The sequence below is a fragment of the Aythya fuligula genome, chromosome 10, assembly GCF_009819795.1.
Source record: "Aythya fuligula isolate bAytFul2 chromosome 10, bAytFul2.pri, whole genome shotgun sequence".
Classification (NCBI taxonomy): domain Eukaryota; kingdom Metazoa; phylum Chordata; class Aves; order Anseriformes; family Anatidae; genus Aythya; species Aythya fuligula.
In genome coordinates, this window is record NC_045568.1 from 4,048,599 (window position 1) to 4,065,938 (window position 17,340).

The 17,340-nt window shown below is 39.3% G+C and overlaps 1 protein-coding gene across 10 annotated transcripts in view; it reads left to right on the top strand.

The window, feature by feature from the left end:
* Window positions 1–17,340, top strand: part of IQSEC1 (IQ motif and Sec7 domain ArfGEF 1) — a 345,052-nt gene that overhangs the window by 281,297 nt on the left and 46,415 nt on the right. For all 10 annotated transcript variants that reach the window (XM_032194058.1, XM_032194048.1, XM_032194049.1 and 7 more), the window contains 2 exons: window positions 9,997–10,279; window positions 13,869–15,133. In XM_032194058.1, the coding sequence (XP_032049949.1) occupies window positions 9,997–10,279; window positions 13,869–15,133 (1,548 nt within the window). The remainder of the gene's footprint in view (window positions 1–9,996; window positions 10,280–13,868; window positions 15,134–17,340) is intronic.

Consider the following 17,340-nt stretch of genomic DNA (forward strand, 5'->3'; position numbering starts at 1 on the left):
TTGAAATAGCACCTATAGGATCCCAAGACAGGAATTGCTACTGTGTTGTGTTTTTTTGTGTGTGATCAGTGCCATGGGTCAGAAGCCCTGCTGAAAGCCTACATTTATTTAATTCCTCCCTGACAGTGAAAGAACTATCAAATGTACGGAGTCAGCATAATGGAGAGGAAATGTAAAAGGAAGGAAGTTTGTGAATGAGAAGGATCATGTCAGCTCTTTAGCTGATTTAGAGGCTGTAGGTATCTAATGTCTCATTTGTCCTGAGAGTAGAGATTTGCACATGGTCAGATTCAGCATGTGTTTCTGGGCATGTCAGCGAGCACCTTCTGTGTTTGCACACATTGTCTTGAATCGAAGTAACAGCTAAAAAGTTTTCTTTTCCACCGAGCTCTGTCTTGTAAGCAAAAGCACTCTTACCTTTTGTTTCCCTAAATGTTAAGTACTGTACACTTTGATATAAATGTAGGGTGTGTTGCAAGGGAAAAGAATCTCACTTCGCTGAGGATGCCTGTGATTAAAGCCTGGTTAGCAGCGATTCTGCAGTTCAGGCTTCTTCCGCTGCGTGCAGAAAGCTCCAGGGCAGTTCCCGTTCTCACTGCTCTGTAGCAAAACTCTGAACTTTGCTGGAAATGGGCAAGAGGCTTCTATGTTCTCCTTTATCCATTTTGTTATCTACCTGCTGAGAGTTCTCATGCCTATATGCATTTATGCACGTTGAAATCACTTTGTTTTCCATTAGATAAAGCTAGTACATTTTTTGTCTTTTTGTGTTTGTTTTTGCTCAGACTTGGCACAAGGTAGTTGGCACTCCAAGTACGGGCTTTGTGCAGCGTTTAAAGCTGAACAGTACAATTAGGCTGTTAAATCGGTGAGAGTGCTTTGTCTGGTCTGACTGTTAACAGTCTGCCCTCCTTTTGGATTTGGATTGGCTTCTGTAAGTACTTTGCTTTCGGAACCTCAGGAGGTTTATCTGTAACTCCAGGGAGAAGTCAGCCTCTGGGAGCTGTGTGTACTGTACCTTATTTTTAATCATCTCAACTAGCAAAGGGGTAAAACCTTAACATAAGTCAAATAATAGGCTTTGTCAAGTGTATTTGATCTAAGATGAAAATATAGTTTTGTTCTGGGTATGAAACTCCATTGCCCAAAAGTTGTCATTACTCAGTAAATAGGATTTCATTAAGGATCTTTAATACACGTGTATATATAGAATAAACATACTCTTTCCCATCTTGTAGACTATTATCCACCGGGGCCTGATGTGCAGAGAAAACTAGAATTTAGTTTCTTACAGAAATGAATTGCTAGCGAGATGATTTCTCAGCGGTGTCATTCAGCGTCACCTCTTCCTCTGGCTGGCTGACACAACAGCTGAAGCCACAGCAGAGGTGAAAGACGAGGCTGGCTGCTGTGTGTCGCCAAGGATTTTTGTATTGTATCAAATGCTGCTTCAGCTGTGCATGCAAATCAGGTTTTCCTCAGCTGCAGAAACTAAATCTTTCCCTTTAAAATTAGCATTGTATGAAGGTCATGTCATGATATTATAAGTGGTAGAACGTGCTCTAGTATCTTACTCTCTTGAATGCATGTCGTATGTAGCATGTGTGGTGAATGAGAGGATTCAAGGTGCTGAATGATAGATCTGAACAAATAGTAAGTAGCTGAGGTCAAATTTGAGCACAATTACATTGAGAAACTCCACAGATTTATAAAGCTTCTCCCATTTGTAAGAGTTCGCATAGGAGAAACAAGGCAAAGGCTGTAGTAGTAGGTAGACCTTCGCAGATTGAGATCTTTTTGAAGCATAGATGATATTGTATCATGTTTGGTGTTGACACGCAAAGAAGAGCAGCAGACAATAAAGACAAACCTCTAAAAAAAATCTTAAAATTGTGGTGATAAAGTTAAGAACTCTTCCTGCCACAAGCCTCAAAATATTGCTGTAGTCTTCTGTTAATATTACTTTGTCCATTTTTTTTTAGTTCAAAGTATGGAATATGGTCACTGCTAAGTAAATATGCGTTGTGCGATGGTTAGCACAGCTTAGCAGAGAATGGCATCCTCTGTCTTTCCCTGAGACAGAAGGTAACTTTTGTAGCCTGTATTCAAGTTCTGTTGATGCTGTCAGGCTCCTTTGCTACTTTCCAGCTGCTAATTAATGAAAAAATACATCTTTGCCTTTAGCAGATCCGCTTCATAAGGCATTAAGTGGGTACTGGGAGAGGAGCTTGCTTTGTGTTGGTTTGGTTTTCACCCTTCTGTAGTAGATACTTATGTCTGCTAGTATGCATGTCTGCCAACATGCTGCCACTGTTTGACTTAGACAAAGGTGATATGTGAGGTATTTAACCTTCCTTCTCCTCCCTGGAAGCTGAAGATAATCTCAAGTAAGCTCTTTTCAAAAGTGTATTCTTAGTTCTTAAATCTGTTATAGAGGTTGTTCCCTTAAATGAAGAAGTAGGGTAAATTTCTGTTTGGCTCTCTTTTCATCTTTCTTGTGTGCATCTCTGCTACAGAAGAAAGCGTGCATTAATTCCTACGTTCTGTTTAGAAAGGAGAAAATCATATCTCATCGTTCTTCCCCTGCTCTCTGCTACTGCTAGTAGCATATAAGATTGTGGGTCAAAATGTCTTCTAAAAAAATAAAAAATAAACACCTTTTATGGGCTTATCTGATGAGTGTCTGTAGCGTCCAAGTGAGCAGATGCTAGGAATTTTCTGTAACTTTAAATGCAGGACTTGGACCAGAAAGCAACTGAAGGTTTGCAGGGCACACAGTGGTATTTGCCTGTGGATCTGCGCCCTGTCAGTGGTCCTCAGACTGTGCTGTCACTGAAGCTGGGTGCTGCTGGCAGCCTGTTCCACAGAGCGTGACAGCATCGGGCGGTGGGGTTATTAGTGTTCGCTTCTGAGAACATGCAAATTTTGTCTGGATTTTTCGTACAATGATGTGTACTTCAGTGAGACGAATTACCTGGGACATTACTTTGATGTATATTCAAAGTTTTCGTTTGTTTCTAACAGAAACAGCTGAGAGTGTGTTCTAAGTAAAACAAGTCGGTCAATATTTCTTTCCTGGATCAAAGCTTTTGTCAATGCCTGTGAATACTGCTGTCCGTCATAATGGCTTTGAACTTTTGACAGTGTATATTTGAAGGTAGATTGGTTTGTTAATGTTATTGCATTTATTGAATTTGGGGATTTGTGTAAGTTCTTAATATAATTGGCTTTTGTTTACTAGAGCAGTACAGAACAGAAATGGAAGTAAGGACCAGATTGTAATCTGTTCCAAATTGTGCTAATAACATACTTCTGCTCAAATGTTCTCACCCCATTGGGGAATATTGGAAGGAGGGGGGAGGTATTAAAAAAAACTAGCTTGTATGAGCTACACATGGCTAGTTTTGCATTTTATGAAGTTACATTAAGAACTTTTTGTAGAGAATAATTTGAATTAATACAATGCATACGTCAGAGCTTTAATTAAATACACCTCCTAGTTCATAGTAGAAGACACCACAGGTACTGAAATGTAAGCCAGCTTTGAAGCAGTGGGGTGCACCCTCCTGTCAAATGAATGTATATGTTCAGATTAACTTGCATATGGGGAGTCATAGTTTTAGTTAGTGTGTTGTTTGTAATTGTGGTTTAAAATCTCACATTCAAAGTAGGACTTTGTTGCACTTGTAAAGAAAAAGTTATATGCAGGAAAATAACTTTTGTGGAGATTTGTTCCTATGTGGAATGCCTTGGTTTGACCTAAACATTTTTTTAGGATGTGTTTTTCAGGCTTCGTGTTGGAAATGTCTGGCCATACCAGCTGCTCTGGCAGCTGCCATGGAGCTTCTGTCTGTTACTCAGTTCCACGGCGACTTCTGGTCTGCGTTCTTTGAGCTAGGTAGAGAATTTGGATGCATGTCAAGGGGGGATCTATAATTAGGAGTTATGGTTGGAGTTTGACTTCTCTGACCTCCAAATTTTAAAAAGATATAGTTGGTGTAAAACAGATGCATAGCACTTCTTGCTTCCTGGGCATTCGGGCCTACTTATATGGGATATGTATTTTTGAATGGGGTAGAGGTTTTACTGGGAATCATATTTATGGAATGAGGTTTTCATGTAAACAGTTTCACTCTTTTTGTTGTGCTTTTAAATGTATCTCATAAATTATATATTTGAGTCCCTAGGTATCTAGATACTTTAGTTGTAGTTAACTTGTTAATGTTTCTGGAACCAAAAAAAAAAAAAAATCAGTTTGCTGAACTGTTCCCTCAGTAGATACATTTTAAAGGGAACCGGGTTTATCTCCATTTTTCCTGAAGATGGGAACAAGTGACATCAATTCATGAAAGAACAGGAAAGTTAGAGAAGGGATAAATTTGAAGAATTTCATGAACTACTACTCAGGCAAATGCTTCACGATTGCAACAAATAAGTGTATAAATACTTCATTAAGTTCAGCCCGAATTCAGGTTATGCAGGCTGCCTGGAGTTTTGACTGCCATTTCTGGCCCCAGACTGTACACCAGTTGTGCTTTAAAGCCCTTCTGTTTCCTCGAGAACAGAGCATGTGCGGTGCCATGGCAAGGCTGAGTGGTAGTTTTATCAGCTAGAATGTGAGTTGGCAGCGAATGTCATACTTGTGTTCATACTTGTACATACCCTCCACCATTCAGATGAATTTCGTGTGTACCTTTGAATTTGTGTTAATTCCTTTAAGGATATAAAATACTATGGAAAAAGCTTTAAGATGTAACAGCACGAACATATTATACTGTCACACTCCTCATTATTTCCAAAACAATGTTTTTACAGAATGGATGTAGTGGGGATTGGTTCTCATGAATGTACCATCCAGTTGTTGGAGCCTGTTTTCAATTTCGTGTCTTTATATTGCACTGTTGAAAGTCCATTCTGAATGAGTGATGAAAATTACCAGTGATTTCAGAGAGCATTTATTGGTAAAAGCATTTCTCAAATATTTACTCAGAGGGTTTTTTGGTTCTATTTTAACACACTGCATGCAGTTTGGGTTTGGCATTTATATTATTTAGAAGCATGCTGAATTGCTTTTGGTTCCAAACAAAATCTACAGTCTGCAGTGTACTGGCTTCAGCATTTGGAAGATTTCTGTAGGCATATGTTCTCATTGTCTGTGTATTCTAGTGCTGCAAATGTGCTGGGATGCTGCACTGTGCAAACTGTGAGCTTTCTGGGGTGAATGGGAATACCCAGCGATCCTGTGCCTCTGATGTTGAGCTTCCTCTTTACATGCATGCAGTTTTGAAGATAAGGTAGTGGGCCTCAGTAAGCGGTCAATTTCTGCTTTTCTGGTTATTCTGCTTATTATTCTGCTTCTTCCTGGTTATTACTCTGCTTCTTTCATAGTATAGTCCCTCTGACAGCTAAATGCTTGTGTCTATGGATGCGAACTTGTGGCTTCTCTGATCATTTGGCCATTATTCTCAGTGGGACTAGGAAATTTATGCTCGTGGAAAAGCTCAGGGTTTGGTCTTTACTGAAATTTAGGTCTTCATCATTCTTTCCAGTTTCTGGTCAGAAGGAAAAGGAAGGTACAGATATAAAAATGAAAAATAGATCACAAATAATGTAGTAAATATTCAAATGTCCTGAAAACTATGTTGTTTTAACATATGACGCTGTTTTTAGTGTACTGGTCAATTAATTACAGCCTTTGTGATCAGGAGTAACAACTTCTGATCTGAACTTATAAAATGAGACACGGGAACAGAAAGACCTGCCAGGTTCATGCAGCTGAAATGCCCAGAGAGGAGTGGTTTGGTTTGGTCCTGGCTAACCACGCAACCATGTTTGGCAGTAGACAGAGGGAAGAAGGAAGACAGAGCTTTTTCTTGTTAGGTAATTCTTGAGGCAAACTCGTCACCTGAATAGTGGGAAGTAACTGTAAAACAACCGCCAACAAAACAGACCTCAGCTTAGTTAACAACAGCCTCTACTTTACATTTTGTCGTTTGGATCTATTGTTTGCTACTTTAGTCCAAAGATGTAGCCACGTTCTGTGTTGCTCAGCTTTCACATCTATGCACGTCACTTGGAGCAGCAGCTTTGTGGCAGCCGCTGCCTGCACGTGGTATTGCTCCGGTTCTGAGAGGGCAGTGAGCAGTGAGCATGGTGCTGTGCGGGCTCAGCGCACATCGTGGGTGAACGCAGAGCTCACTGCCCCACGGGGGACCCCGAGCTCACTGCCCTGCTGATGCAGAGAACAGCTCGTACGTGCGTGCACATATCTCACCTCAGTTGATGCATTTAAATATAAAGGTGTTTGTGGTGTGTTGCCCAGGTCTTCCAGGAAGTCCAAAGCCACACAGATGCAAAAGAGAAGATAATGCCTCAATCCATCTATTTTTGGTACTTACTACTGGCTTATATTAGTTAGAAAAAGTAAAGTTAAGCTGTTTTTTGTTTTTGTTTTTTTTTGCCAGTAGTTGTACATATCCATTGGGATGTGTCAAAAATCCTATACTCGGTCTCCTTCCATTTTCTTTAAGCTTTCCATATTCCCAGTTGTTCCTTGATTCAGTGTGTTTTTTAATAGTAGTACAGATTGAGGTCTATGCAGGCAGAAACTGCCTGTGACAAGTTCTGATCAGAAGAACCTGCTTCAGACAGTACTGGTCACTGCTGCAGAAAAATGATTTAGATGTTCAAGGAAGCAAAGTTTTTTCTATGACCATGTTTTAAAGTTTTGTTCATGCAAAGTCAAGTTATTAGTACTAATTATTTTTAAATATTTAATTTCCATTTTCACCATTTAGATGCTCCTTTCTCACCATTTAGATGCTCCATTCTCTGTTTTTCTGTAAAATACGGTCAAGCAACATTTTTCTTTTTCTAGCTTGTCGAATGATGAATCTCTGCTTTCTGCTGAGGCAGGAGGGTGACATTGCAAGTGAAGTTTTAAAAATGACAGGTTAATGACAACTGCTCTGCCTTCTCCCAAATTGAATACTTGCTGCATCGCTGTTCTCCCTAGTAGTACGCTGCTGTAAATTGCAGGGGGATGAACCAAATTTGTCTGTAAGTTTCTCTGAGTACTGAAATTATCAGTAATTCTACTGGACATGTATGGCTGCTGGCAGATGCCTCAAATCAGAGACCTTTATTAAGAAGTTCTTATTAATTCTACTAGAGACTGGGTCAGTGTTGTTATGTGTTGTCCGCTTTTGCAGTGCACGTAAGGTACTGAATTTCTCATCCATCTGGGGAAGTGTGAGGAAGTAGTGCTGGAGAAGTGTCTAACTGGCCCCTAGCCATAGGGGGACTGACTGTTACCAGTGTTGCGAGCTAGGAACAGAGTCCCTGATAGTTTTGTCTGTCGGCCTTTCTAGTGCAAGGGTAGACAAAAGAAGCTGCTAACCCTGCAGTGACTGGCTCTGTTTTGAAGCCAAGGTACCCTTCTGAGCATACAGTCCTTCAAACAGACACGGACAGGGTCACTGTGAATGGCGAACTCCTGCTGCATGATGCTCCGCGTGCACTTCCTCCATAGCAGAGCGATCATCTTTTGCCAGCACCAGAACTCCACGCAAGTAATATTTCTTGAAATATTTTTCCTTTCCAAACATATGTAAAGTCATAATAAGAAGAAAGCGAGCTGCTTTTCTTTGTCACTGGAGCTGCATTTTTATGAAATCACTGGTGTGAAGCTTCAGCTCTTCTTAAATTAACGGACGAGGAAGGCTGCATGGGAAAGAGCCCTCAGTACACAGTAGCAGTTGTGCATTCTCGATTGCTTTAAAGGGCTGCCATACTGCTGTGCAGGAGGCTGCATGTTGTTAAAGATAATTACTTCCCTGCTTCAAAGGTCAGGCATGTGATGGCAGGGAATAGGCCTGTGAGCAAAACGAGATCAAGCAGCACAACTCATTCATGGCTCATATTTCTGCCTGGAAAAAGTATGAAAGAAAACTAAAAACAGAGAAGAAACCCCTAGCTTTAATCAGAACCTTGGGTAGACCCACTTCCTTTTTTTTTTTTTTTCCTGATCAGTGCAGTACTACCTCTGTTGAGGAAAGGTTAAGTGATCCGTTGAGGGTATCGTTATTAAGATGTCAATGTGAGATTGTAATCAACATGGCAGGGTTATTATTAAATAGGTTACAGTTTAGGGGAGGGGAAGGCAAAAAAGTCACGGATCCTAAGAAGGGAGAAATGCAGATAATTCCTGACTTCCTATTTATTTAGACTGGATTATAAAACAAATTCACCGTGCGTGTATGAAAAGTTCTTATAAATAGGATTTTAATCAGGAACCTGGGATGTACAAAATAGTGTGGCCTCCTAGTTCAGCAGAAGAACAGAGGAATATGTTTTAGTATTTAAAGAGAGAATGCGAAGCATTTTTAGAATAGTATAAATGTAAGAAATGGCTACTTTAGAGAGAAAAAGATTTTTGTTTTTAATGGGTGGTTACATGGTTTCAATGTCACTAGCAAAACCCTGGATAATTTATCATTTTTAAGTTAAAAGCCATCTGTGTCATTGAGCAAAAGGGATTTTGTTTCCTGTCAGCTTCCTTTTTGGAAAAAGTGATGTGTGTAGACTGAAAATATTTCCAGCTCGGGTAAAGTATGTTTGAAAATACCTTTTGGATAGAGTCATATTTTGATGGGCAAAGAAAGAGAAACTTCAGTTCTGCGTGTTTATAGAAATGTTTTGAGAAATCGAAGGGTCTTTTTTCTCCCGCACTTTGAAAAGTACACAGCGTGCAGGCGAGGAGAGCTCTGACAGCGTTAACCTTGATCTCTGCTGGCACTGCAGTCCGGTGCAGAGTGCTCTTTCAGAAGTCGCTCCGTACTTTGAACTGCTGAAGGGACTGCTGTGGTATGTGTGTGTAGCGAGGATCACAGCATTTCATTTCCGAGAGACAACAGAAGGGCTTTATTTTTTATGTTTGTATATATGTGAATGAAAGCAGTATGTGAAACAGAAGGTGCTGTGAGAGCATGTGGAATTGCGTATGCCTTTAGAGTTTTGATGTACCTGTTCTTAGAACAAAAGGTAGGGGAAGTACTGCAAGCACTGATGTTTATGCATGTGTGAAAAGTGTTTGCTAAGTCTTTGAGTGATTAAAAATATATATATATATATTTTATTTTTTCTATCAGTGCTCTCTGTACACAGGATGAGGCACATAGTAAGAATTTATGCGAAATGTGAACAAGAGATACTGTGGAAGGGAGCAGGTACACTATTGCAATGTGAGAATGCGCTGCTGCAAATATCAAACAAAAATTACCATTAAAAAGTCATCAGTGCATCAAGATAAAGCTTGACTAGGATTCAGTTTTAAAATGTTTCCTATTGTGTGCAGCCCTTTAATATGAAGGTTTTATTTTTTTCTTTATTTTATTCCATAGCAGTAGCAGCATTAATGTGAAAAGAAAGTATTTCATTTGCTAGATAGCTCCTATTGTGTATTCCCTACCTGGAACTGTTTTACTTTCATTAGCCAGAAACACCATCCCTTGGGATGCTTTACTCTAAAGCATGCCAAAAGTATCCCAAGGGAGCAATCTCTCCCTAGCAGATAAATAAATGAGATTTCTCTTGTAGTTATTTTTTCTAAACTTTAGGTTTGAGAAACGTAGTAGCTCTTCTTCATCATAGCTGTTCTTCTAAGAAACGAAGTGTTTTCATTTACTTTACACAGCAGTTGCTAAGTGAGTTACTTAGCATGTATAAAGTGAAACAATGCTTGAAATCTCCATTCTTCTGCTTGACTAACCTTCTGAAGGTGACCTCTTAAAAAAAAAAATAATAGAGACTTGCTTAAATTTCAATGAAAACTGTGGTATTTGACGTCATTATCTACATTACCCTGTAATAACTATGAATTTGAGTAACATGTGCTGGATGGCAGCATAAAAAGCAGAACTGTGCTATTTGTTTATAGAGGATTTTGGTATACAGTACTCACCTGAGGATTTTCCTGTCTTTTTATTGTCTGTCTAGTGTTGAGGGTGAAGCTCCAAGCAGTGAAACTGGCACGTCTTTGGACAGCCCGTCAGCTTACCACCAAGGGCCGATAACACACAGCTCAGCTATAAGCCCAGACCATTACGAGCATTCTGCTTACGGGCTGTATTCCGTCTCCCCTGGACAACAGAGATCTCGGAGGCCGAAACTTCAGCACTCGACATCCATACTACGAAAACAAGCAGAGGAAGAAGCTATTAAAAGGTCAAGATCACTTTCTGAGAGCTATGAACTCTCTTCAGACCTACAGGATAAGCAGGTATTTGAGCTTTTGTTTTTTATTATTTTTATTTTTAACCTCATTTATGACAATGGCAACGTGTTTGTCAGCTGGGAAGAAAACTTTTTGCAGCATCATTTCAGTTAGAATACTGAAAATACTGTTTTTTCCCTGCAACCAACTTAGCATTTCTGAACTTTTAAACTCTTTCCGTATCCTACCCCCTGATAGAACACCAACAATTACATTAATAGAGTTAAAAGTAAAAACCGTCAGGAACTGTGATTCATGCTTGAGACTAGTACTGTTTATAAGAACGTAATAATGCAAAATGGTTTTCTAAGAAAATCAGTCATTTTGAAATCTGGATATCTTTGTTGATCCTGAAGGAAAGGAAGAGCCTACTACTGCTGATATTCTCCCACGTCTGTGGGATGAATTCAGGGTCTTAATTAGTTTCTACCCAACCACATACTCCCATATGCCTTACAAAGGACTAGATGCAGGCTATGTAAATATTCAAAGCCTTTGTCCCTAACAAGGCGTTTCTGCAATACATTAATGTCAGTCAGCCTCAGCCATTCCTTTTAAGCTTTATTCTGAATGTAGTCCTATTTGAAAGATGTTTATTGCCATTTATTTTCCATATTCAACATTTGATTTCCATATCTAACAATTGAAATCGATGCTGTAATACCTTACTACCGTAAGGATGCACTGGATTTTACTGATAGACGAACAATAGCCAAGGCACCAGTGCATATGTGTTTTTTTGTTGTTGTTGGATTTCTCTTGTCCCACAGTATTAATATTTTATGTGCTGTGAAGCATCATGGTATAGTGCATAGTCCCTCCAACTTGTACATTAAGATGGACAATGGGAAAGCAGGCAAAATTCTGCAGATTCTGCAGGAAGCAAACTACTCCAAATTTTTGACCACTCATTCATCGTTAGTGAAATTCATAGGGGCTAATTTTCATTTGCAATCTGTTCGTTGTTCTAAAATTTCAGGTTGGAGAGACATATAATGTTGTCCAGAGAGGCCTGGAAGATCAAAGCTCGAGCTCTGACTTAATGTTGAAGCCAGTATTTGGGATAGCAAATTGGATTTAGGTTAGCCTTTATGCTCACCTAATTCTGTATCAAACTGGGCACAAACCAAGTTCCTAATTCTTGATCTATCTTATGCCAGCTCTAGTATTAAATTTGATTTCCCTGTGAGATCTAAACTGTTACTTTCTTTTCTACCCTTGGCAGTTTTATGCTAGATGTTGCCTGAGAGATTAATACAGAGCACTAGGCTTACTAAAGGGGTGTCCTGCACTGCAGATATTCCGCAGAGGCTAATTCCATGTGTCCTTTTATGCCAGTATGACAGAGAATGAGGACTGCAGATGTTGTTTTGTATTTGTCCAGGGACTCCCACAGAATGAAAAAGTGACAATGATACATAAAGGAAGCTTGCTACCTAAGAGTTGCTTACTGCTCTTGAAAATGCTCTCATTGAAATCTCAGAAGATACTTAAGCTATTTAGGAAAACATCCAAGGCTTTACCTAAAAGCAACGTGCACTAAATGTGCATTAGAACTTATTAGAAATATCAATCACTGGTCTGGTAAATCACGTAGGCAAGTTCCAAAATACTTGCAATTAAAATTCCCACCAACCCTCCCCTAATTTATGATAGTCAATGATATCATTTTCTGTACAAACATGAATGTCAACAACCTACTTACAAGAATAACGTTCAGATAATTCATTTTTTATTTTTTATTAATTTTCATCATTTGTTTTGTGATTAGTCCAGGAAAATAATTTTTTACATTTATTTAAATGCACTTGACCTAATGTATTCTATGGATAGAACTGGTAGCAAATGTGTGTTGGGAGTGGCAGGGTTGTGATAGAAGTTCTTAGTCTTTTTTTTTTTCACCTTCAGAATTCCTTACAAATAACCTCATAGCCTCTTAGACATGTGCAATAGGTAATATAACTTCCATTTGGGGTGAAAGGCTAAATTTTAAAGACACATTAGAGGTAAATTTTCTGAGATGTTCAGAATCCTAGCTCAGAGATCAGTCCCAGCTTTTTGAGTTCAGTTAAAAAAAGGGAGTTTGATGTGGTCAGAAGGGCAGTTCCTCAGCAGTAATCCTGATGTGTGCCCATTGGGGCAGTTGCCCTCCACAGGTATGCCAATAATCGTGCATTATAATTTTTGCACCTAGAACAACAACAAAATATCAATGATTTGCATTTAAAAACAACCTAGCCAAAAAGAAGATAATCTTTAATGTGGCAGGGGAGTGGGAACTGCTGAACCTGTCAATAGCACTGAAAGAAATACTTTTCCAACAATTCCTGAGTGGTAGACAATGGACTAGCAGCATTCAGTTCCTCCCACAGAAGGAGGATGGTGCTGCTCTGCACATCAATATTTGAACTTAACAACTAATTGGAGAGATCTCCGAAGCATGTGGCAGGGAGGGGGTTTGTGTGCACAAGCATGTAGATGAGTAATTAAAGAACTATATTTAATGATAGGAGGGTACCTGGATTTGTGAGAGAGGAAAAAGGACTTTTGATTCGTTGGATAAATATGTGAAAATTGCCTGGACCAGCACAAAAGCACTGTTAGAAAACTGGTGTTTGTATGGGTGGTACTAAACATATTGTTTTGTCATGGGCATTTTGTGTTTGCGAATAATATGGATCCAGCAAAGACTAATCAGGGGAACAGTAATTAAGTATTGGGAAAAATGTAATTAAAGCTAGTTATTAATCTAATTCAGTGGTTTTTTTTAAATGAGTGATGCTTTTCATAGGAAAGGTCTGAAAATTTCTAATGAGTATTCCAAAAGCCATTTTCATGTCATTTTCAGGTTAAATTGATAGCATTTATAATGTATTTATTTTGCATATTTATTCTGTTAATTGGAAACACTGGCAACTCTGAGTGTAATTACAAGAATGAAAATAGATTTGAACTTGTCTTTAGAAAGTCTGAAAAATATGTTCTTGGTTTGAGGAAGACTGCAGATGTGGATATTTTCCCCGAGCAACTTCTCTGGATGTGTCTGGCCTCAGAGGCTCGGTTTTGCTTTGATATCAGGCATGAGTGAAACTCTGCTACCGGTTTTTTTATTAATGTAGAACATGATACATGCCTGGAACAGTGACAGCCACTTTTAGAATTTGCTCCCAAAATATGACAATTTGCAGTGTACCTGTATTTCACGTTCAGAACAGCTCTCCCTTTGAAGAACGAACGACTGCATTACGCTGCATCGGAGTGCTGTCTGGTCTGCTTTGACATGGGCATGCCAGTGCTAAGACGTGAAAACCAACACTTAAACACAGACAAGTTGCTAGCACCTTAGTTTTATATGACAGAGTTCACAGAGCTATGTTTTTGTCTATATTTTTCTGGTGGACTCTGCAAATGTCTGGTTCATTATTTGTGCAGTGGTTAGTTTAGAGCTTCGAGCTTTTACTTTCAAAACCAGTATGCACTATGAAAAATTCCTGAAAATTAAAGTTCAATATATATATATTTATTATACTTTAAAGGCATTTGCCTTGTTGTAACATGCATCAAGTTAAAAGTAAGTGTGTTTACCCTTTCACAGGTGGAAATGCTAGAACGGAAATATGGAGGCCGTCTCATAACTAGACATGCTGCTCGTACCATACAAACAGCTTTTCGCCAGTATCAGATGAACAAAAATTTTGAGCGTCTTAGAAGTTCTATGTCTGAAAATCGTATGTCAAGACGCATTGTACTGTCCAATATGAGAATGCAGTTTTCCTTTGAAGGACCTGAGAAAGTCCACAGCTCTTATTTTGAAGGAAAACAAGTTTCTGTTACAAATGATGGGTCAAAGCTGGGATCTCTGGTGCAATCTGAATGTGGTGACCTTGGAGAGTCAGCTACCATGAAGTCTCCAGCAACATCTACTGATTTCGCCGATGCAATAACGGAACTGGAGGATGCTTTTTCCAGGCAAGTGAAATCCCTCGCAGAGTCCATTGATGATGCGCTGAACTGCCGTAGTCTCCATTCTGATGAAGTCCAGACTCCAGATCCGGTCAGAAGTCGTGAACTGGAAAGGGATAGCTGTGCTCAGACTAAACCAGCAATCCACAACGTGGATCACAGGAAGCTTGATGAGATGACAGCTTCATATAGTGATGTTACGTTGTATATCGACGAGGAGGAGTTATCTCCACCCCTGCCCCTTTCCCAGTCAGTTGACAGACCATCTAGCACAGAATCTGATTTAAGGCTCCGCTCAGTGAACTCTTCTCAAGAGTACTGGTCCATGACCCACAAGGACGATAAGATAGACACTGATACGAGCTGCAGGAGCACCCCTTCCCTGGAATGTCAGGAGCAGAGGATGAGAATGGATCACCTACCGTTGCTAACTATAGAGCCGCCCAGCGACAGCTCAGTGGACTTGAGCGATCGCTCAGAGAGGGGTTCGTTAAAGAGACAAAACGCATATGACCGAGGAATCACTAGTCAGCAAGGAAGCCCAAAACATATCCCTCACAATATTCCTGCCAAGATTATATCCCGAGAGGAACAGGAGGCAAGACACCGGCCTAGGCCTATCGATAGTCATTTAGCTATTAATGGCACAGCAAACAGGCAAAGCAAATCAGAGTCTGATTATTCTGATGGAGACAATGACAGCATCAACAGCACTTCCAACTCCAATGATACGATAAATTGCAGCTCGGAATCTTCTTCTAGAGACAGTCTAAGGGAGCAAACCTTGAGCAAACAAACATACCACAAAGAAACTCGTAACAGCTGGGATTCGCCTGCCTTCAGTAATGATATTATCAGGAAACGCCATTATAGGATTGGACTAAACCTTTTTAACAAGTAAGTACAGCATTTCCCCCTTTTCTCTTTGTGTTTGATAGAAAAGTGGCCACTGAGCAAGGAACATTTTACTTGCAGCACGTAAGTAAGATGGTAGTCTGGTACTGGCTTTTCAGTGGAAAAAATAACCCCAGTGTTTTCATAGAGTTTTTTTAAGAAGTAATACACTACATACATACATACATACATCCCTGAAAATCAGAGGCATGTTAATGGGCCACCTAGATCAAATAACTGATTTGTCTGCTCATGGTGGCTGTTCATGCTAGAGTATTTACAAATTGACGTCTTCATAGTTAAACAGCTTTAGGGGGAAATAAATATATATATATATATAAACAGTAGCAAATTGTTAAAGAAGGCAAATCAATTTCCTTTCATGGGCAAAAATATGATTGTTTACTTCTGATCCATTTTTTGTGTTTGTGGGTATAACAAATACAAAATCTTCTCCTGCCCTAATCATGTAGGTATTGTAGAACTTGTCACGTGGGAATTAAAAATGACAAGCAGTGGAAGATGAACTTTCTGTTTACTCCAGGCAAGGCTTCAAACCTGTTCAATGATTTTCATCAAAACTTTGATACTAAAAAACTTTTTGCTGAATATTTTTACACTGAGTAGATATATGGAGTACTGCATTGTCACAAAATATTTATTTCCACCTTTGACTGCTAAGTTTCCCATGCATGGAGCTGTTTAAAGCCCCTATAGAATAGCTTATAAATGTATGTTTCATTTAAGTACTTTCTTCCTTGGATGCTGCCAGGTGTTAGCAGAAAACTGAATATTATGATAGAGGGTAACAGAAAATATACTACTTAATCTCTGCATTCACATGACTGGAGTTACACAGATCTTATTAGAACAATCATACTGTGAAGATAAACATGGCTAAGTGGTTGGCATGAGAAATCTTTAGATTTTCTTCACTGCTTGGTTGATACCTAGTGTGCCAACTTCCTTGCCTAAATGGCTACAGTAATCTTAAACCTATTCTGGTACTACTGCTTATAAAGCTCCTTAGAGCTCTTAGATGAAAGATGCTAAGTGCCAGAAGTTGTTCTTATTTTTCTTTAAAATATTGTTGGCAGCTCACATTACTGTTTGTAGAGTTTGTTTTTCTAAAAATTCTCTGCAGAGTATTTCAGGATCTCTCTATGAAAATACTGTAGCTTTCTGAAGAGCTAGGAGGTATTTGGTGTGCTGCCGCAGACCTTGCTTCACGGTTTCCTACGGCTTGAATGAGTTCAGCCCTCACTTTTGGCTGGCTGTGCTGTGATTTGTGTTGTTTGGATTAACAGATCAGTGGTTCATCATATAATAATGTGTTGTAACATTGAGATATTTAAATTTTTTTGATGCCATCACCTGAGGCTGTGCATTACAATACTAAGTATAGATCAGTCAGGTTTCACTGTGAAAGCTTTCAGGGTTGTTTTAACTATTTGTAAAAAGTTAATAGCTTTTAACTAACTGGAAGAAGTCAGAGGAACTTTGCAGCTTTTAAAGCTTTTGAAGTAGGCCAGGCAGGCTCCTTTAGAAGGTTTGAAAACATTAACATCCTTGGCAGCAGGTGGGATGGGGAGGAAGGTGCTGGAACTCTCTGGCTGACATTTAGAAGACTTGGTGTTTGCTCATTTTTTACATAGTAATTAAACCTTCAGCAGTCAATGATTAGTGAACTTCGAGTTTAGTAATACAGTCCTTTGAGTCAATTGCAGAAGGGTGTAAGAAAAAAGGGTGAATGGAAAAAGTGCTCAAGCACCATGTGGAGATGAATGAGGGCATTGGAAATTGTCAGATGTCACATGTCATATCAGTAGGAGGCTGAAAGTGAAAAACAAACATCAAGAATATAAAAGAATAGAGACTGTTCTTTGAAACACATCTGAGTGATCTTGAGGCATGGACCTGAAAGAGAGTAGATAAATTTTGTTATATATATTGGCTGGTTGTGAGGTGATGTGCAATTTGTTAGAAGTGAGCTCTAACACAGAGCACCACGCAGAATTCCGGGCAGCACCTCCCTGCCTGAGCTTTGGCTGCATGCTTGTTTCACTCCTCCACAGTGTTTTTATCTCCAGGATTGATACAGAAGTGAAGAGTCTAATGACCTTCGGGTGAGTCACTCTGATTCTATTGATAGCTCAGACAATCCCCAAATATCCCGTGTACCTTGTTTTTGATTATGGCTCTTCTTCAAG